Raw genomic sequence first — 22745 nt, 5'->3', positions numbered from 1 at the left:
TTTTTTACGGCCCTACTCGTCGGAGACGCGACATTTCCGTAAGGAATTCATGTCGAGGGTCGGTCCCTCGCAGCCCGGATTCGGGAGACTCCTCGCCGAACCCCGGCAACGGCGATAGGCGACGGCGGAGCGGGACGGCAAAAACGATGAGCCGCCCTGCGTCGTAGTCGGCGGCGCCGAGCTACTTCGCTCAAACCGGACGCAGGTCGATCCGCTGCGGTGCCTTTTTTCCACTTTCTGATCTGAAAACGACCCGCGTCCTGCCGGCGAATCGATTAAAGAGGCCCCTCACACGAGAGCACATCGGGAAACTAAGGACTGCGTCATCCTCCATGGGTTCAAACTGTCGAGCGGGCCGCACCGCCCGAAGACAAACCCCGTCGGAAACAGGGCTGACGGGGGTTTCGCACGATAACAATGCGACGATTGAAATGGAAACCGGGAGGTAACTGCCGTATAAAAACGGGCATTCCCTTTGTGTCGCGCCCCGTAAACATGAGCTTGTAGATCGGTAAAAGCTTTATCCCTGGACCCCGTCCCGCAGGCGGTGGTCGGCGCGGCTTCCCAAGATGCCGCTCAGCGCGCTGTTTTATTAATCGTGGTGTACTCAGCGCGCTGTTTTATTAATCGTGGTGTAAAAAGCGAGACAGCGATGAAAATGTTGGCGTCGACGGGCGGCGCTCCGAGCGAATGTGCGTTTCTGAGTGCATTGAAGCGTGTGCAAATGCTGTTTTCACAATCCCGTTTTTAAGCAATTAACTTGAGTAATTGTCAGCGTAATCTACAGAGGGGCGAGACCACAAAAATAATCAATAGTGACAGCCCCACTACGAAGGAAGAGGGACGAGGCTAATGCAGAGTCGAGGCGGCTCAGTGGGAAATATAAAATATAACACGGCAATAAAAACAGATGATATAGCAGTCCAGTAATAAAGAGACACTTTGGAAATAATTTATATCCTTAATTGTATCGCGGTTCTGGGGAAGTATAATTAGAATCGTGAGTCGACAGTGAGGGAATTAACATAATAAATGTAAAAATGTGTTATTTATGGACTTTTATACATACATACAAAAAAAAAAATATATATATATATATATATATATATATATATATATATATATATATATAATATATACATCATATAGAATTATCTTTATGTTGAAATATTTTTTTATGCTCTTCGTGCTCTATTGAAGAGCATTATGATACTAATGTCAAATATGTGCCGTAAGGTTCAAATGTCGTGGCCAAATCTCTTTTACTACTGGGTAAACTGACGTTGTGCGTGCAAACTGGAGTGCCGCTCTCGAAACTCAAGCACCCGTTGTCCACGAGAGGCGTAGCGCCATAAACCACTGGGTTTTCCAGAGATTTTCAAACGCTTGAAATATGCCTTCTCCGTGACAATATTATGTTGCACTTGAACATGACAGACGACGAACACGCACTACTCCACTCCTCTGCGCGGCAATCAAAACCATCAAACAAAATTGCGCGCAAAAATATAGAGGCTATAGACGGCTAGACTTTCGTGCGGACTGTTTGTAATGCTGCGGAATGTACCGGGGCAGCGCTTTTCCGGTTCTCACCTCGATGCTGAAGTAGCCCCTGTCCACGTAGTCCCCCAGGAAGAGGTATCGCGTGTTGGCGGGAGAGCCCCCCACTTCGAACAGCTTCATCAAGTCGAAGAACTGTCCGTGGATATCTCCGCACACTGCGGAAAGGACACAGAGCGACTTTAGGCTGGCAAGGTGACGCATCTTTAATGTCTTATTCTCACTGATATGTTCCTCGTGTACAGACCATTCGTTTTGCCTGAAAAGATCCTTGGACGCGCAGATTCTCGTACATGCCCAATCATACCCCTGAAAGATTGCTGGGAGCTGGTCCCGATGGCTTCAGTTGAGGAATGTCACCAAGGTGTACCCCAAGGCTCTCTGCGTGGTCCCGTCGTATTTCCCATTAATATATTTCACGCTGGTGATAAACTAATGACAAAAGCAAACCTTTAACGTTTGGTGAAGTTATTTTTTCAGACATGTTCCCATAAAATCAGGGTGACCGGACCTCATTCAGATCAGGCCGTCGTATCTCAGATTGTTGCAGACTTCCCCGGCTGCTTGTCCGTCGGTATGATCTGCCCGTCCGTCTTCCCACCGAGCCTCCGTCACCATCGGTCCGGTTCCTCCTTTCGCTTCGACTTAACGTCACCGCTCCCCCCTCTCCAGCCATTTTGAATCAGTCTGCCGACTACGTCTTCTCTGCCTATCCGTATGTTTGCCCCCGCGATGCCTTCATTGTATAGTTTTGAACGGAGGGCTGGGAGAAACGGAGCCTCTTCCTCTCTAGACTCACCCCCAACCCCCCGGTGGCCTTTCTGTGCCTGTCAGTTCAGATCGGAGCTGACCCACCTGCCTGGTGGCCCTGCAGTCTGCCTGGTTGTTGGTTCACCACATTCCTTGGCTCCCGGAAAACCGGTGTCCTCATTGCAACGTTGCCCACTGAAGGACCACACCGGTGTCAAATTGAAATTGCAATTTAAGCCCCACTTACTAGTCGGCACACACATTTTTTGTCCGAGTTGCTTAATTTGACTGTATTTTGCGCTTCCACACCAAATTCAAAAATTCAAAATATGGCATACGAATTAAGTAACTTGAACCGGGACATCATTTTCATAATCAATTTTCCAAAATCCCCAAAAATAGACAATATTGAAAAAATCCCTTTACATGAGCTACTTCAGGGAAATGGTCATGGGGTAATGTGTGTACTGTCTAGGAAACGGGGCTAAAACACAAGTTGACACCAATATGGTCCTGTGCTTAATTAAGTGCCTTTTAATTAAGTGCTTATTTCAGAGCATTTCCTCAAAACTGTGTGTAGATCAGACAGGATTCCTGGAAATTGATGTGAGATTCCACGGGGGTGACAGGGCATGAGAACGAATGCACAAAGCTGCTTACTCCTGACTATTTCCCTTTTCTGTTTGTCTGTCTGTCTGTCGGTCTGTCGGTCTGTCTGTGTATTTCTCTCCATCTGCTTGTCTGTGTGTGTGTGTGTGTGTGTGTGTGTGTGCGCGTGCGTGCGCGTGGTCTGTCCGTCCTTGTCCCTGGGGATCTGTACCTGTGAAAGCCAAGTGATGTTCCCTCACTGCGTGGGAGGTGTGCCCACGCTAAATTATCTCACCGCTCGCATTTGCATGAATATTGGGTGAGCACACAGACGTGCGCGCGCATGCGCACACACACACACACACACACACACACACACACACACACACACACACACACACACACACACACACACACACACACACACACACACACACACACACACACAAGTAGATCTCACACTGACAGAGTCAATCCCAACACAAACTCACAGTTGAGCACCCACACATACAAACTCACACACACACGTACACACACACGTGCGCTCAACCTGACACTTAAACATTAAACAAACAGCGGCAATTGGCTCAGCACGTCTGTCTGCTTGTTTGTTTCTCCGCTCTGTTACCATCTTATTAACTTGTTTTCCATTTTGCCCTCCATTGATTTTAAACCCCCTCGACTCTGCTCCTCAGTTCATACCATTCCACTAGCGGGGTAATTCATGCAGATATGACCAAAGTCAGAGCCTGCTATTGTGCTGGGTGCATGAGTGCCAATTGATTCTCCCAGTCAAATGCAACCGAACAACAGTTCATATTAAAGGGGTTGGCAGATAAATATGCCAGATTAATGACACGGCAAATGGAAATTGATTAATACATAATTACTTATCTTTCTGCGTCTTGCAGCCCCAGCTACGTCGCATTTTTTCCTGCCTGATCCCGACAATATCTGTGCCCTCACAGTGCTGACGTGCAGCGTATTTTATCTTTGTTTATATCTCATATTCCCCCGACATAAACATACACATGTTCATACATACACACACACACACACACACATACATACATACATACATACATACATACATACATACATACATACATACAGTTCTCCAGAGGGAATTAATCAGCTGACCCTGCTCATTACTGCTTCATTCCCCTACTCATTGAGTCACACGCTCATTAGACTCGTGCCCCTGCTGCTGCCACCACCATGCACACACACACACACACACACACACACACACACACACACACACACACACACACACACACACACACACACACACACACACACACACACACACACACACACACACACACAAACACACACACAGACGTGCATACACATTGCATATGTGCTTTCTGGTCTTGCATAGGGCTGGTAAGAATATCATCATTCACAATTTGAGGAATAAACCAATTGAAAATGATAAAAATGATGATGAGATATGTATCGGAATATCAAACTTCCTTATATGAGGCGTAAAATATTTAAGGTTAAGTTCTAATTGAAATACATGTAGTTTGAACTGCAGTTTGTTCTTTAAATAAACGTATAGTTAAATGTGACGCTCAGTTGAATTGTTTGACATGGAATTTTGTATTCATGAGCAGATATCTTGAGATACACATATTTCTATGATTATCACCATAAAAATATACCTTCATATTGCCCTACACTTGTTTAATGGACTTCAAATTAACGTGACTTCTTCTCCTGCAACCACACACACACACGCACGCACACACGCACACACACATACACACACGCACACACAGATCCTTGCAGCATACCAGTAACAGGCGCCTCAATGTCCAGCATGGTGCGCTCCTGCCGCAAGATGGCGGCGCCCTCGTCGATGATGCGCAGGGCCACGGCCTCCTCCAGCCGGCCCTCCTTGGTTAGGTGGGCCTTGAGCAGGTCCACCCGCGGCCGCCCCTCGGCGTCAAAGACCTCCTTCATGGTCAGCCGGTGGGCCAGGGGGAAGGGGACCGCTGGGGGGTAAGACGAGATACAAGAGAGGGATATAGGACAGATATCGAGACATGATGGATGGATACATGACAGATGTAGGGGTGATGGATGGATGGATGGAGTTGAGAAAGGAAATTGGGGAGAAAACGGAAAGAGTATATAAGGAAGGAATGGAGCGGAAAGAGAGGGAGAGAGAGGAAGGGGGGAGAAATTTATTATAACGTAGACGACATATTTAATTTAACTTTCCTCTATTCTTCAACAGGCCTGTCAACAAACATCACCAACAATTGTGTGTGTGTGTGTGTCTGTGTTTGCATGTGTGTATTTGTGCGTGTGTAAGCATATGTGTGCAGGTGTGTGTGAGTGTGTGTGTGTGTGTGTGTCGAGGGAATTATCAGGGGCCTGCCTGCCTCTGTTCTGCAGTAATGTCTTTCTTACATAATGAAGGCCCTCAGGGCTCCTCTGGAGAGGGGGGTTGACTGGGGAAGGGAGTGATACAGCAAGAGTGCACAGCTGCACGTGAGGTGCCTCACGCACACAACACAACACACACGACACAGCGCGGGCGCACACGTGCGCACATACACACGCACGTGCACGCACACGCACACACACGCATTCACGCACGCACACACACACACACACACACACACACACCCAAACACACACAGAGGAATGATGAACGCAGACACACTTGCACACGCAAGCCCTCTTAACAAATGCAGCCACAAATTCAGTGGCAGAAACAAAAGGCAGAGGCCAACTGGCGCATGCGTAATACACGTACAGCACAATGGCATTAACACGCATGATCGCATGTCCATGTCAGCACACACTCCAATGTACACACACACACACACACACACACACACACACACACACACACACACACACACACACACACACATAAAAAATAGGTATTGTGTGCTCAGTCAGGATCCACAGAGCCTGTTGGAGCCCCACCAGTGCTAACACAGATAATGGCCTAGATCACACATTGAAAACTAGGCCTTGCTCTATCTCTCACTCTCTCTCTCTCTCCTTCCCTTTCTTTATTCCTCCATCCCATTGCCCCTTCTCGCTTTTGTTCTCCTCTCTTTCTACTCTCTCTCTCTCTCTCTCTCTCTCTCTCACTATTGCTCGGGCACTGATCTCGATGAGGACCGTTCTTTTCTATGTGATGTTTCGGCTTTTTTCTTTTTATATCTCCTGAATTGCCCGACGACGAGGCAAAATTGGAATTTGAGGTTCGGGACACGTGCGTCTTCAAACGGCGGAACAATCTTAAAGCGAAGCAGACGCTTGCGATAGGAATTGTCATGCTTCATGAACGCTGAACATGAATATTATGAGAGGGAAGATTTTTTTAATGTGGCATTAAATTATGATCAAAGTTTGAAATGCGTCGTTTACATATTTTCCCCGTGGCTCCTGGTGCTGCGCGAGCGCTGGACGGCGTTTCTTTGGCGAAATTCCATCGCAAAGCAAAATTAAACTTGTTAAACAGTTTGAAGCAAAACTGTTTACGTCTCCCCATGGGGCCAGATAATGAAATTTGAGTCACTTTGACGCATACCTCCTGCAAACCTTCTGCTGCCATGGTCCAACTACAGCGGCTGGTAGGCCATGAGCAAGACGCAAGAACATGCCCGGCACAGTGTTTCCCGCTATACTTTACTTGGGCCGCCCGGGTATATAAACATAATTTTTTTAATCCGTCCAAGAGAACGACGCCATCCGCGATCGATTAACTAGTGGACGCATCTCCACTGGCTCTACCCCTCCAGTACCTGTTCGTTCTGCTATCGCGAGAGGGACACGGTGGATATTTGACAAGCCACCATTGGTAACGCAGGCCGCTGCCCGTGCTCTCTGGTTGAGGGGGATCAGAAAAGCGCTCCAAGTTTGTATGGGGTCGGGGGGCGGCGGGAAGTGATGCTGCGTTCCACGGGAACTCGGAAAACGGTGAGTCGTGTCGGAAGTGATGCTGCGTTCCAGGGGAACCCGGAAAACTGTAATTTGTGTATCGGTAGCAGCTACATTGGGAAATAAACTACATTTTTTTCCATGGAGGTTCCTACAGCAGATCTGGCAGAAGATCTCGCAGGTCCTATTTCCGACCGGTCCCTTCCCCCGGCTGGTTTCAATGATCAGCGTTTTCAGACTGAGAGGGAGGAGCTGATCTAAAAACCATCTCCCGCCAGGATGCATTTGTTACTTACTGTAACACACCCCGAGAAACAAAAAAAAAAAACAACCAAAAAAAAAAACGATTTGATGCCCGACTGCGCTCGTGCAACATTCCAGCTCGCTTCATACTGTACCCAGCCTGGGACACGCCCACAGTGGAACCTTCCCGTGCCACTTTGTCGCATTTACTGTAGTAAGGCAACGAGAATTAATGACGCCGGGGCAGCGTGTGCATTATGTATTATGCCAGAGTGTGTTTGTAAGTTTAGAAGTCTGGTTTGCGGTAAAACTTTCTTTGTGGTATATTTGTGTGTCTGTGTTTGTGTCGGTGGGCATATGCACGCACGCATCTGTGTGCGTGTTTGTGCGTGCGCGTGTTCAGGCGGTGCTTAAGTAGGGCAGGTGTAAGAGAGTGTAGAGGAGAAGGGAGAGCTTGGGGAAAGGAACTATACTTGGGAAACCTATACTTGGCATGTAGGTAGTGGCGACATGGTGCCACAGAGGTTCTTCTGGACCTGACCACTGACCTTTTGATGGGTTCACATTTAGAGGGCAATGCTGCTGCGTGACCTTTAATCAGGATTCACGGCAAATAGCTATGTCTCTCTGCCCAACTCACATACAATGCGCTGTATATGGCACAAGTCATGTATATTAAATTCCATGCCGCTTTACCACGGCAGGGCCAAGAGATAACGCATCCGGTGTTGTAGTTGTTTATTCAAGGCGAGCCTTGGACAAAAATAAGCGGCTCCAGCTGATTTTAATATGTTTTTTTCATTGCTCATTTATTTTCTAAACCTGAAATGCTCGGTCAAAAGTTATTTACAGCTTTGAAATAAAGCTTCCAGCTTAAAAAATAAAAAATAAATCTAATAACAAAAGTTCTGCCTCTGACTCTGGTTTGGACGCTGCACACTGCAACTTTTTCTCATCCTGTGCTGTCCTGCTGTCATGGTGAGTGTGAAAATACAAAACAAAACTCACACAAATAAGTTGACCTTTTCACTTTTTTTCCTTAAACTAGTCACTTCCTATCAAGATCATGAACACAGTATTTGGTGGTATTGTGAAGACCCCTAACGGACCCCATATGATATATTTCCCAACCATGCCTCGACGTCGTTGGAAAGCCAGCTTTGAAGAACTCCATCTCCGTCACCAAAAAAGCAGGGATTCATCTCTACTCCCCTAAGCCAAAGGATGCCAGGGAAGACACCACACCACATGGATGAAGTTTGGTCATCTGCCAGAACCAGGCAAATTTTTTGGATGCAAATGGACGTCGGGGGTGGCCGGTGAAGTGCCCGAAGCAGAACCTGTGCCCTCTGACACATCGCCCTGCAGGGCCACCGGTTCCACATCCACCCACACACGCACGCACACACACACACACACACATACACATACACACATTCACACACACACACACACACACACACACACACACACACACACACACACACACACACACACACACACACACACACACACACACACCTTATGGAGCCGGTCACACTGGGGGAGAATTCCCTCCCAGCTGAGCAGACCAAGGCGCTGCAGTCAAGACCCCCTAAATGGACACCCAGTCCAAGTCCTTGGGCAGACGGACCGTCTAAAAACCAAGAATGAACCATGGTCTTGGACTTCACACTTGACCCATACAGCAGACCAGGAGGCAACTGCTTGGCTTAGGGACTTTGCATTCGCTAAATAAATAAACTTGACCCAAACCCGACAAAAATGACTTTATAAAAATAACTATTTTACGATCTGAGGACTATTGGCTCAGATGGCCACATGTGTGAATGTTGTATGTTGTATGACATTTTATGAGGCACCTGGCACATCCGCATAAGTTTGTAAAACACCGGAGCTACTTCCACTTCACTGTGCTGTACAAATTGGCATGGATCAATAACTTCATTCTTATTACAATTAGAGGTTGTGTTTTACTGTACCTCTCAACCAATTTTTTCCTCTTACGTATAATCAATCATACGTTTTCCCCAACTTCCACTAGTTGAGAGATGCTGCAACAGCTCGTCACTGGGACTGAAAAAAGTAATATTACCATTGCTTTAAACCATTGCCGAACGATGCTCGGGTTAATAGGTGATTCATTGATAAATGTTCACTGGCTATTTGTTCAAGAGACATCATATGAAATGGACAAATAGCAAACACTACAACCCTGCTCTCAGGTAACAATGCTGGGTACCTGACTTCTAATTCCGACTCCTTCCTCCACCGACGCTCAAACCTGAAAGAAAGCGTATCCGTCCTCAGAGTCAGATGTGCGCGACCCTTTATTTTCTAACGAGGCTCTAACTGAGTAAAGGAAGGGCATTAGGTAATGCAATTAAGGTTGTTACCATCCATCCTAGACGTTAACCAGGCTGCGGAGCACACTTCACTTTCCACGCACAAATCTGATCTCAACAATAGTGACCTAATGAGATTCCCCATCCCACTTCATCAGCTGCTGTGAGAGAGAGAGAGAGAGCGTATTTTATTCATGCGCACAAACTTGGGAGGCGTTCACCTGCGAGCTCAGACACCGCGTCGGGGCGAAATGAACGGCACACACCGTTTGCGAAATCTCTCACACTAAAGCGTCCGATCTGATCTACTTTCTAATCTAGAGCCGCGGAAAAAAATAAAACGCAAAAGTCCCTTCTCGCCGTGAGGGTGGATTAAACAAGAGGATCCAGAGTCTCTTTTGTCTGTCTGTTGTTTGAGTCGCCTTTGCCCGTCTGGCAACGGCGACTGACTGTAATTCCCTGACTCCCTAACTTGAACGAGCTGAGTGAACAGAAATCTATTTTCTGTGTTCTTGCAGATTCTGAAGTCGGCCGCTTTAACACTGAGTTATGACACGCAGTGTTTCAAGCGTGGGGAACACTATTACTTTGTGTCCCGCGCCCCTTAACGCTTCCAAAATGGTTGAAAGAGTGATTTGTCGAGGACGGGATTTGCGGAGTGGGTTGGGCGAAAATGACAAGGCAAGGCGTATTTTGAACAACTTCCCAATACTGTTCCTCCGCGTTTAGCCTGAGATTGACGCCGCATTTCACAGCTCGCGTCCCCCCTCGCCGCCGCAAAGTTGCCGGCTCAGCCAAAAATCTCCAAAATGACGGCGCTGGGCAGAGCCTCGAACGGAACGCCGTAGACAAAGCTTTCAACCAAATCTCCTTAATTTGTTTGGGCTGGCCCCGTGGCTTAACTGGGGCAGAATCTGATCAAAAAAACGTGTCACAGTTGCGTTCGCCCTCCCGGGCGTTAATTATAGGAATATTTCATCAGTTTTAATAACACGGTGGGAGCCCTGTCCTCTTTGCAAGGCGACGGCAGGTGGGATTAGGTCATTTTAAGGAACACGTGGAAGTGACCTACAGCGTGCAGATGCCCTGATGTCGGCATCCGCTGCGTCCACTCAATGTTTTGAAATGCAAGCAACTTGGTGCCGAACAAATTCAACAAGTGGTTAGTTAGCGCTATGCGGCTTTGAATAGATTAAAATAACTCAAATTAAAAAAACAGCAAAACAAACAGTTCCTCTTGTGGGTCCAGAAATAACGTTCCACAATGTTTCTATAAATTCCACAATGACGACATCCGAAGCTTGCCATTGAAAACCGCACGCTATTTCTCCGCTCAGCGCGGCGCCTGGCCTCGACAGCACTTCTTCTCATATCGGTCCAAATGTTTTCAATGGAGTGACTGTAATCTGTGTCCATGTCTGTGTTTGTATGTTACGACGCGCTGCCCTCTCCGGGACCCCATCTGAAATGATGGCACACGTCTCCTGCGATCTGTTCGCCGCGCCGCCTGTCTCTGCATTAATAAATGAAAGAGGGAGGAATGGAGGGATGAAAGAATGAGAGCAGTAAAAAACGAAGAGAAGGAATCCGGGAGTTATGGCTGAGTGTGCGTGCCTGCGTGCGTGAGTGTGGGTTTGTGTGTATGCGTGCGTGTATGTGTGCGTGCGTGCAGTGTGTGTGTGTGTGTGTGTGTGTGTGTGTGTGTGTGTGTGTGTGTGTGTGTGTGTGTGTGTGTGTGTGTGTGTGTGTGTTCCTCCAACATCTTTGACCCAGATCAGCTAACACAGATCCATGGGTCTTTGAAGGTGGCAGCGGTGGTGCTGGTGGTGGTGGAGGGTGGGGGCAGTGGTGCAGGATGGGTGCGCGGTGTCGGGGGCTGAGGTGGAAGGGGGCTAAAGATGTGTTTGAAGTTGCGCAATTAATGCACACTTCACACATGAAGGACCATCTGTGTACACACAGACATACACACACACACACACACACACACACACACACACACACACACACACACACACACACACTCACACACATAAAGAGAAACAACAGCCCATCCCCTAACAGCTTGTCCTCATTAAACAATCCCTCTCTCTCTCTCTCTCTGTCCCTCTCTCTTTCTCTGGAGTACTTTTTTTCTATAAATAGCCCCCTGCCCACAAGGCTAGGAGAGACCTGTTAAGGCGGGACCCCTGGCACACAAGGGTGGTATCCCAGCTAGCTTGCATACAGTAAGTGTGTGTGTGTGTGTGTGTGTGTGTGTGTGTGTGTGTGTGTGTGTGTGTATGGTGTAATGCTGACACACACACATACACACACGCTCACTAACGCACACAAACACACAGATTTACACATGCACACAAACACAAACGCTGTAATACCACTCGCACGGGCTCCAAGGAACCATGTGGGAGTGGGACTGCATGATACACTAAAATGACATATGTCCAATGTGCCTTAAGCCTTGCCAAAAGTGGTTTGTTCATGGGTTGTGTGTGTGTGTGTGTGTGTCTGTGTGTGCGCGCGCGCGTGCGTGCGCGAGCACATACTCGATAGTTGTTTTTTAAAAATTCTAAACACACAGTGTTGGAAACCTCCCTGTGTGTTCTGTCAGTCCATTCCTCGGGAGAACACTCTTTACCATTCAAAGCAGAGAGGTTTAACTTTTTAACTCAGTGGAGCGCGTTTTCAGCAAAGCGCAGGCATTATCAGGGAAACATCGCCAGCGACGGGAATTACAGGGGAATACTCGTCGTGCCGTCAAACGAATCGTTTTGCTGTGCAAAATGAAAACGTACAATAAAAATATATATTTACCAATATCTTAGCACTACGGTAGGACGCGGTTTTACATGACTTTCTTCTTGTGTGTTGATGAAATTGAATCTGGCCGTAGGGCTTGAATGTCAAAAACACGAGAGAGACATTTCATTCAGAAATGTTAAACCCGCTAAGCCAGTGGTTTTAGATAAACATTGGGCTGAAATCGGGAGGTTTAAATGCATTCTATGTCCGAGGGTTCATTCGTCAGATGCCTGCAAGTGGGAAATCTGAGCCATTTTCACAGTGTACTTCAGACGACACCCATACCATAACATGAATAACAATATGAAAGCAGCAAGTATGGCAGGAAAACACTCCAAAGTGTCACATTAACATTGTGTTGTGCTGATATTGGATTGTCTTACACGTGCACCAACACACATGCACGCACACACACAGAAGAGTATGAATGTGCATGAGAATGAGCTGAATTACATTACATTACATTACATTTAGCAGACGCTTTTATCCAAAGCGACTTACAATCGTTCAAACACTGACGGACGCAGCCATCAGGAGCAATTAGGGGTTAAGTGTCTTGCTCAAGGACACTACAGCATGCTAGCAGGAGGAGCCTGGGATCGACCAGCAACCTTTAGATCACTAGACCACCAGCTCTACCGCCTGAGCTACCATCCCCAATCAATCAATCAATCAAACAACGAAGCAAGCCTGTTGATCAGGCGCAAAAATCTCATGTCAAATGTGCTCAACATGCAAAATGTGTGTAATCTGCCATATTTCCCTCTCTCTCTCTCGCTCGCTCTCTCTCCAGCTAGCCCTCATCCTCGTAGTCCTTTCTCCCCCCCCCTCACCTCGCCCCCACACTCTGAGCCTGCCACCACTCTGACTTCCTCTCACTACACTTAATGCTACAAAGCCCCGTCCTCCTTCATACACTTTAAAAAATCAAGATGGAGGGGGGGGGGGGGGGGGGGGGGGGGGTCTGCACTTATAACCCCCCCCCCCCCCCCCCCCTCAGCTCTGGTATCGCTAGTCTTTGCCTCTTCCAGCCCCTCGTTTTTTACCCTCTCTCTCTCTCGCTCTCTCTCCTGATTCATTCTCACCTGATCTGCTGATAAACTGCCGTGCTTCCTGCCACAAGTGTGTATGCATACGTACGTGTGCACACGTGTGTGTGTGTGTGTGTGTGTGTGTGTTGAACGATGTGTCCACTGATATAGGCTGCTTGGCTTTAGTTGGTTTCACTCGCGATGCAGCTGAGCTCTGTGGCCCAGCTGCGTGGAGGCGCTCACACGCGCTCACACACGCTCACACACTGAGCACGCAACCAAACGTATCCATAGAACAGCGAGAGAGGGAGAGAGGGAGAGTGGGAGAGTGGGAGAGGGTCAGGGCTGTGACCGCACGTCTGCGCGCACGCGTGGACCTGGCGAGCGGGATCCGCCGCCAGACGCGGCGGATCCCGCTCGCCCACTTCCGCGGGGGACGCGCGCACGGAATACCCGGGCATGCCCGAGCAGTGAGCTCCCGGCTCCCTCTCCCTCCGACAGGGAGAGAAAAGGGAGAGGGAGAGAGAGAGAGAGAGAGACCGCGTGAGAGCGCCGAGGAGACCCGCGGAGAACGCGTGCGACGCGGACCGACGCGCGCGGGGCGCCGGCGCCGTGACCCGATAAGCGCGACAGTCCGCGCAGCACCGCATAGGACAAGCCCAACGGGACCACCCCCCCATCCCCCCCCCCCCCCCCTCCGTAACCGCCCACGCGTGAAAGGAAAAAAAACAAAAAACAAGAGATGCTCTTACAAACACATTAAATATTCCGTCATGCAACGACGCAGCCACACCGTTAGGACCCGTGTGCGTGCATGCGTGCGTGCATGCGTGCGCCTCGCAGCCCCCTTGTCAGGCAACGGTCCACCATACGCAGCTCGGCATTCCCAAACTCCATTTTGTCTCTCGTTTGACAGTCAGTGGAACAGGAGGGTGGGGGGTGGGGGTGGGGGGGACCAGGGACCACGACCTGCACAGAGGCAGCGGCATCTGGCGCGTAGGGCAAGCTGCACATCGCCTTGAAAAAAAAGCTCAAACGCCTCCCCCCTCTTCGCGGCGTCCTTTAGAAATAAGGGCTGCCCGCTGAAAACGCCACGGCCGCCTCATTCTGAATTTAAAAAAAATAAATAAAGATAAAATTAAATAAAAAAAATAAAAAAAAACCCAAAGGAAGGGGTTGCAGGGGGTGTCCTCGGTAAAGCAGAGCTGTCACCCTCCGCCATTCAAACAAATCGATAACCCCCGATGTGGAGTCAAACTCCGCTGTCTTCAAAATAAATAAATAAAAAATAAATAAAAAAACACATTACAATTGCCCACGTAGGCCGGACTAGTAAAGTCAGCTTTTGCGACACATAGTTAACAGCATGACATCATTTAACAAAAAAATAATCTCTAACATTCCTGTGACCGGTCTCTTCACCCCCTCACCCCTAATCTCTCTCTCTTTTTTTTTTTTTTTTGCATCGTTTGCTTACAAACGGATTCATGCAACATCATCGCGTGGCACCTTGCACATCATCAACATCCACGCCGCGGCTGGAACCACCATCAAAACGCCCGAAGATCGTGAACATCACGGATAACATACATATCTATATATATATATATATTTATTTTTTTTTTACCTTTGAGTCTGCCTTTCGCTGTCATCATCAAACTGCTTGATGTTTCATTGGAACAAGATGCTAATCTGCCTCTTCCTCTCCTCTCTCTCTCTCTCTCTCGCTCTCTTTCTCTCTCTCTCTCTCTCTCTCTCTCGCTCTCTCTCTCTCTCTCTCTCTCTCTCGGCTGTTATTCTGGGACAGTTGCGCCGACCCGCCGCTAGGGGCGGAAGCTCCTGCAGCACAAGGTGTCGCACAATAGCCTCGGTTCAACATAGAGGGAGAGAGACATCCCCCGTTAGAAAATGGGGTAATGCCTTGGTGAGGGGGTGAATTCTAATAGACTAACGTGGGAATATCCCGATTTTGGCGTATCGTGCTGGGTACCCGCCCCCCCCCATGCATGGTGACTTGCCAGTCAGACGGCTCGTTTTTATTATAGGGCCCTATAATAATAATAATAATAATAATAATAATAATAATAATAATAATAATAATAATAATAATACATTATTTAAAGGATGGCTTTTAAATGTGCGAAACAAGAAGCACCGGTGCGACTAGGATGCAAGGCAGCAATGGTCAGTCATCACAGCAGAATCATGGACAGACGTGTAGTTCTCAGCGGCCGTGCAGGATTTCGCATGCCTACGTTTGATCACCCGGTCGGCGGGACTCGCGTCGCAATCGGACATCCTGGAGCCGTTACAGGAGCTGGGCCCGGGGGCGCGGGGGGGGGGGGGCGGGGGCGTCTTGTCAAGGGCCGAGAGTGGTGTGTGGGGTCCTCCGGCAAGCGTCGACAATATACGCGGTGGCTGGCTGCGTAGGCTGCAGCAGCGGCGGCATCACTCGGCGGAGGCTCCGCGCTCTCTCGGACGGGGGAAGCCTGGTGCTGCTGCTGCGCCTGCGGTGACCGTGGGGGAGGTGGAGAGGCTCGCACCGGGCTGTCGGAGCATGCTGATGCTGGGCTCCGGTTTGTGGGGGCGGGGGTAAGAGACGCCCTGGGAGAGAGAGAGAGAGAGAGAGAGAGAGAGAGAGAGAGAGAGAGAGAGAGGCGCTCGGGCTCTACCTCTCCAGGAGGCCGGCAACACCCCGGAATGGCGAAAGGAGGAACTCCCACGCAGAAACACGCACATGCACATGAACACGCGCGCGGCCTGGCGGACACACACACACACACACACACACACACACACACACACACACACACACACAGGCCCATACCGCCATCCTGTGGAGATAAGGGCTTCCCCGCATCTTAATAACTGTATGTGAGCGTGTCTGTTTATGGCTAAGTGAGTATCAATCTTTTATTTTTGAAAATAAGAGATGCATATAGAAATGTCCGATTTAGAAATGTCATTTGATCAACAGTTTGATGATCAATAAAGAAACATCCAACCAGTCAATAAAAATTAAAGTGTCTGCTCAGAGTATTGTCAAATACCAAATTATTCTTGACAGGGTCCACTATAATAATTGCATTACAATAAATCATTAAGCAGATGCTTTTGTCCAAAGGGACTTATACATTTGTCATAAATAGTCACACCGACTGTACATCACAGTGTGCAAAGCACCAAAGCTTCACATCTCCGGGATGCCTCTCTGCTGCTCTTGATTTGAAAATAAATGTATGGTTCAATAGTTCTAATCTTGCCTTTTTTTTGTGACACCCAAAACCAAGCTAGCGGAAATGCAATTATTTCTTTATAGACCCAAGTGAAGCCTAAAAATTTTATTTTTAATAGTAATTATATTATATGGAAACTGCCTGTTTCAGAACTGTATTCTGAGAAGCTAACAAAATACTTCTCTTGAGGATAGGTTGAATGACGAGCTTTATGACTTAACAGGGAATAGGTTGGCTTGATCTTTTGATTGCACAATTAATCTTTTACCAATCAAAGGAATAAGCCTCCAAGCCAATAGAACGACCCACACCCACATGCATGCACAACCCTAACGCTGGTGATCACATCAGAGCCAGTAGCAATTTTCAACTGTGTGTTATAGGTTTCTTTCCAATTTGGTAATAGAGATATAGTTCTGATTTCTCTTTTAATAATAAAAAATATTATTTCAGCATAAAAGTACATTGCTGTGGGTCAATGAAGGTGTCTTGTTTTACCCATGGCCTTGACAGTTGCAGTTGTGTGTGATGTCCCCGGGCGCGTCGGCGAATGCTGCCCACTGCTCCCGGCTGCCCCCCCGGAGGAAGGACAAGCCAGGATGGGTCGAATGCAGAGGCCTCATTTCCCCGGTCACTATCCAAAGCATGTGCATGTGCGTGTGCATGTGTTGTAGTGTGGTGTGTTGCGTGACAATTCAAGATTCTTCTTCTTCTTCTTCTTACAGCTGTAAATGGGATTCTGTTTCTGTTCAGTTTCAATCCATTCATTCTGTATGGAATTTGTAGGAATTATATTAAATATGACTGAATGTTTCTAACAAACTGAAAATGTGCTTTGCGTAGTCCAATATTTTTTGGATAAAACCGGAATTAAAATTATGAAAACGTGTAGGGACACTTATTATCATTATGTTGTTAGTGGTGTACATATGTGTTGTTTTTTTTAGTTCATTTGGTGTTTTTTTTAATCTCCTTCTTGTGCTGTTTTTGCTGTTGTGACAACATAATTTATCTTCTTATTGTTTATCATCATTATTATGATAATGGTTATAAAGATTATTATTATTATTAATAATAATAATAATAATAATAATAATAATAATAATAATTTCCTTTTGTAGAATGATCACTGAATAGTGGCAGCTGACATTTGAGCATATATTATACTACAGAAATCTGAAATGTTAATGCTTGTACTTATACTTACATATACGAATGGGTGTAATATTTTTTGTCTACTCTAAGGATTCTATTTTAAAAAAAGAAAAGAAAAAACAAACAAACAAACAAACGCATTCTCTGTAAAGCTGCTCTAACCCTGAATAAAAACCAAAAGCAAGCGACACTTCCTTGAGGCGAACCTACTGTACTCTCGCGAGAGTCGCCTGACTCCCCCCCCCCCCCCCCCCACGCTATCAAATCACTCCGCCGCTCCGTAAACCCCGGAAAAATATTACGCCTTGTGTCATCAACGCGTCCTCTCACGTCACCGAGCGCCCGTTAAAACGCTCGGACCCACGTCACGAGTCACCCCGCCGGGAGTACGACGTCCAAATCCGTCAGCGTCAGAACAATACGGGGCGATCTGTCCGCGGCAAGTAAGCCGTCTCGTACGGACTCGCTCGGTGCAAAACACGGGCCGGGCGGCCATGTTGGCTCCGCTCCGCCCGCGGGAGTGGGTCGCCCGCGCCGCGCTCGCGCGGAGCCAAAATGGCGCCAGTTGCGCTTCGACGCCGTCGGCGCGCGACGAGAGTTCCGTTCACGCCAGGGATGGACGGCTCGAGCCTTTTTTCGAGATCCGACCAATTGCGACTCGGTGGGGAAAATCGATTCGGTCAAAATTATTTGACAATATGATCTAGGCGGAAAGAGTGCAAACTGCGGAGCTCAAAAAATACTTTGGTATTTAGTGGTCAATGTGTTTTTTACTTTTTTTTTTTGTAAATTATAAAGTATTCGTGTTCGAATCACAAACGTAATTAACTGCGGTCAAAATGATTTATTACATTACATTACATTTTACATTTAGTCATTTAGCAGATTTATTGTGGTGTCAAGTGTAAATCAGTCACATTCAACATGATATATACCAAATAACTTTTTCCCCACCTTAATTTAGTCGTTGTTGACATAAAAAAATGTTCTCTCAGTTGAGGAATGTTCTGTCCCTCCCAATCCACATTGTGACATGTGCAACGATAACGGGCAATTAAATGTGCCGAGATTGACATATGCGGGAATATAACAATGGCCGTTTATCAATAAAGTCACTGGCTGCTGTTAAAACCCCAGACAAGAAGAAGAATAGCAATAAAGTTCCTGAATGAGGTCCGGTCGCTGCAGAATTGATGCCTCACCGTGTGTTTATTCCTCTGCAATCTTTCCAGGCGAGCATTGGGTACATACGCCAGCATCGCTGAACAATTCACCTCTGCGAACAGGTTATGAACCCAGCGTTACCCAGAGTTACCCATAATTACCCAGAGTTACCCAGCCTTACCCAGAGTTACCCAGAGTTACCCAGCGTAACCCAGAGTTACCCAGAGTTACCCAGAGTTACCCATAATTACCCAGCCTTACCCAGAGTTACCCAGAGTTACCCAGCGTTACCCAGAGTTACCCAGAGTTACCCATAATTACCCATAATTACCCAGAGTTACCCAGCCTTACCCAGAGTTACCCAGCGTTAGCCACCCTTACTCAGAGTTACCCAGAGTTACCCAGAGTTACCCAGCGTTACCGAGCGTTACCCAATGTTACCCAATGTTACTCAGTGTTACCCAGAGTTACCTAGCATTACCCAATGTTACCCAGCGTTACCCTGAATTACCCAGCGTTACCCAATGTTACCCAGTGATACCCTATGTTACCCAGAGTTACCCAGCGTTACCAGAGTTACCCAACATTATCCAATGTTACCCAGCGTTACCCAGCGTTACCCAATGTTACCCAGTGTTACCCGGAGTTACCAAGCATTACCAAATGTCACCCCGCGTTACCCAGAGTTACCCGGTTTTCCAGCAGCACATATCAGTGCTGGTTCGCCACCAAGACAAACGTCGTGACGTACTGCGAATGCGGTGAGAGTTTGCATCCTATACCAGCACCATGAGTCGACGAAACGCCGAGCCGAGTAGACGCTGTTCTCAGCTCCTTTTTGACAGAGATGAAAAGAACTATGAGCTGTGGGAGACAACATTTTTGGGCCATCTTCGGCTGCAAGAGCTAAAGGACACTATTTTTAAATGAGCCTACTGACGATGAGGAAGAAGAAGCAGTAGAAGATGGGGAACAAAATGCGGAGGCATATGCGGTGCTAATCCAGTTTCCGGATGATAAAAGCCGGTAATGCAAGAAGCGGCTGACGATGGGCGGAAAGCGCTAGAGATTCTGAGACTTTTATGCAGGCAGAGGGAAGCCACGTGTAATTAACCTGTAGACAGAACTGACTTCACTTCAAAAGTCGAGCAGTGAGAGTGTGACTGAATGCGTTACACGCATAGAGAGAGCCATCACAGCATTGAGGACCGCTGGTGTGTACACGCTACAAGTGTATACACGCTGCTGGTACATCCTGCTGGTGTATAGACGCTGCTGGTTTATACACGCTCCTGGTATGTACATGCTGCTGGTGTATACACACTGCTGATGTGTACACGCTGCTGGTGTGTACACGCTGAAGTGAAGGGACTTCCAGAATCATTCAAACCGTTCGCTATTCATGTCGCGCGCAGTGAGGAGGCAATGCCTTTTGCCGAATTCAAAACAAAACTACGGGGCTACGAGGACACCGAGAAGATGCGCGCATCCGGGGACAACGTCCTTGCCCATTAGGCGAGTGCAGCCAAGTGTGCGACCCGTTTTGGCGAGCGCGAGCGACCGGGGTGCACGGGACACGGTGTGCTTCAGATGTAGCCTGGGAGGACACAAAGCCAGAGCGCGTCAACGCGAAGCAGTGGTGTAGTCGGGTGTAAAAGCGCCACACATCTGGACGCAACCTGCAGACGGAAACAGCGGCGGGGCATCACCCTGAAAGTTTCAGAGGAGGCGAGCAGTAAGGAGTACGCATTCCATATGAGCAATGAGGATGCGGAGATCCAGCCAAGTTCAAGAAGTTCGAGGATGGGTTCCAGTCCGAGACACGGCGCTGATGGCCCGCGGTCCAACAGAGTGGCGGAGCGCAGAGGAGGCTTGCCTGATCGACGGCAGAGGGCACCCTCACAACACGACGCTGAGACAGGCGTTGTACATCCCCTCATAACGGCAAGGACATCTTTCATGTAAAAGCAGCTCCTGCCGGCGGAGCGACCGTAATCCTCGCGCAAGGGAAAAACTTCCTACAACACAGAGACGGTCCAAAACTCCCCATTCGTGAGTATAACAGTAAATGATGACTGTGATGACCAATGTAAGGGGTGTTATTATGATATGCAGACATGGCATGAGATCCTAGGTCACTGAAGATGATATTCAGTAACTACAGAGTGTCGATGGTATGATAATCAAGGGTAAAATAGAAAAAACTTCCCTACATTGCAAAGTGTGCACTCAGGGAAAGTTTATCCAAACTAGGAACAAGCAGCTTGATGAAGAGCCAAAGCAGCTCGAGTTAGAGTTGGTACACAAAGCTCTAGCCGGACCAACGGAGCCAGAGTCCAGAGACGGGTATAGGTTTGCATTATCATTCACTGATGATTATTCCAGTGCAGAGTTTGTGTACTTTCTAAAAAAATAAGAATGGCACTGTGCAAGCAGCGGGGAGGTTTCTTGCTGATACAGCCTCATACGGGAAGATAATGTGTCAGGTCGGACAATGGCGCAGAATTCACGGGAAAGAATTAGCGGGCACTACTCAGCAGAAATGGGATTAGACAGGAGACCTCAGCACCATACTCACCACACCACACCACACCACGCCATACCGGAACGGTGCTGCTGAGCGAAACAGGCCGTTTAACACGGCTGGTCGTGTGCTAGTGGAGGGTGAGTTACTAAAGGAGTTGCGGACCTATGCAGGGCAGACGGCTGTGGCAAGGAACAGATGCTTTGGCAATCGCACAAAGCAGACGACCTTCCTCATGCTGACGGGAAGGCGGCCTTCATCTCCCAGGATGCAAAAGTTTGCGTCGAGACGAGAAAGGAAGAGAGAAACGAGAAAGCTGGACCCAAGTTGTGGGAAGGGAATCTTTGTCGGAGACGACGAGAATGGCCCAGCCTGCATGGTCTACTATCCTGACAAAAGGGGAAGTTCAGAAGCACAGACTGGGGGAAGTTTGTGACCAAAATGAATTGTACAGTGGCAGATATCAATCTCAAGAATTGTACAGTGCCTCTCATCAGGGCAGGTCTTCAGTTAGGACGTCACTTCCTCGTTCGGTAACTTGGTTCATTAACATTTACAACTTCTGCCTCCCGACCCTGGCCAGCTTTACGCGCCACCCGGAAGTAGCCGCATTTGTCACTGGGGCAATGGCAGCTGGTGCCGAAGTAACCGCTTGGGCCGATCAGCTTGGCAGCAACCCCATCTCGCCAACAGAGGCCCGTGACGGGGCGGAGCGGGTAAATGAAAGTATTGCAGAATGCTCTGCCATGTCCGGCACACACTCGGGCGAGGTGGTGTTCGCAAATGTAAGAGCGGTAATTGAGGGGCTCTCCGACACACCCCGTTCCCGTGGAGGAGCAGCCCTTGACACCCCTAAAGGGGTGTAAAATTCGAGGGCGGGGTATGTCAGAAAACCATCCGTCAGAGGATGCAACAACGAGTTGGGGTGGTGCCCCGCCTGCAGAGGATGATTGGCGACCCGAAGACCCGCCTCGATGAGAGGGCTGACAGATTGCCTTTTCACATTCACTTTGACACCAAAAGAGGGTGGCGGCATGTAAATATAAATTTAATAGACTGGGGTGGCGCGTTTTGCTTATTGCATTTGAATATTGTCCACTGTGCAGCGGGGTACGATTTTGAAAGTTAAATGTCAAACTGATTTCCATTTTCATTTTAATATGGTCATAGAACAACCATAGGAGTATGTGGAAATGAAAATGCAAATTGGATTACTGCATTTTCATTTTAGTTTTTACTCAAATAACACATACATATGTGGGAAATTATAATGCTATTGTGGAATTACGTTTTCATTTTCAAGTTTGCTTTTTCAACCTTATATAGTCCCCTTTAGGCTTCCATAATAGTGTTTGTAAAGTGCAAACACATTTGAAAATATACACAATTATTTTATATTAAAATATATTTAGTGGTTATAGTGACACCCAACGTA

At 47.8% G+C, this 22745-nt stretch overlaps 1 protein-coding gene across 2 annotated transcripts in view; it reads right to left on the bottom strand.

The window, feature by feature from the left end:
- The window catches only part of ppp3cb (protein phosphatase 3, catalytic subunit, beta isozyme), a gene marked incomplete at both ends in the record, with an annotated part of 30877 nt that extends 15348 nt beyond the window's left edge, over positions 1-15529 (bottom strand). The window contains 3 exons of one of the 2 annotated variants that reach the window (XM_080007707.1): positions 1594-1718; positions 4701-4901; positions 15487-15529. In XM_080007707.1, coding sequence (XP_079863833.1) covers positions 1594-1718; positions 4701-4901; positions 15487-15529 — 369 coding nt within the window. Of the gene's footprint in view, positions 1-1593; positions 1719-4700; positions 4902-14858; positions 14884-15486 lie in introns of those variants that run through there. The other variant, XM_080007708.1, reaches the window with a different exon arrangement.
- Between the last annotated feature and the right edge of the window lie 7216 nt (positions 15530-22745).

Source organism: Zeus faber (genome assembly GCF_960531495.2).
Source record: "Zeus faber genome assembly, chromosome: 10".
Classification (NCBI taxonomy): domain Eukaryota; kingdom Metazoa; phylum Chordata; class Actinopteri; order Zeiformes; family Zeidae; genus Zeus; species Zeus faber.
Note: the sequence above shows the minus strand (reverse complement) of the source record. Positions and strands in the feature narration are given on the sequence as shown.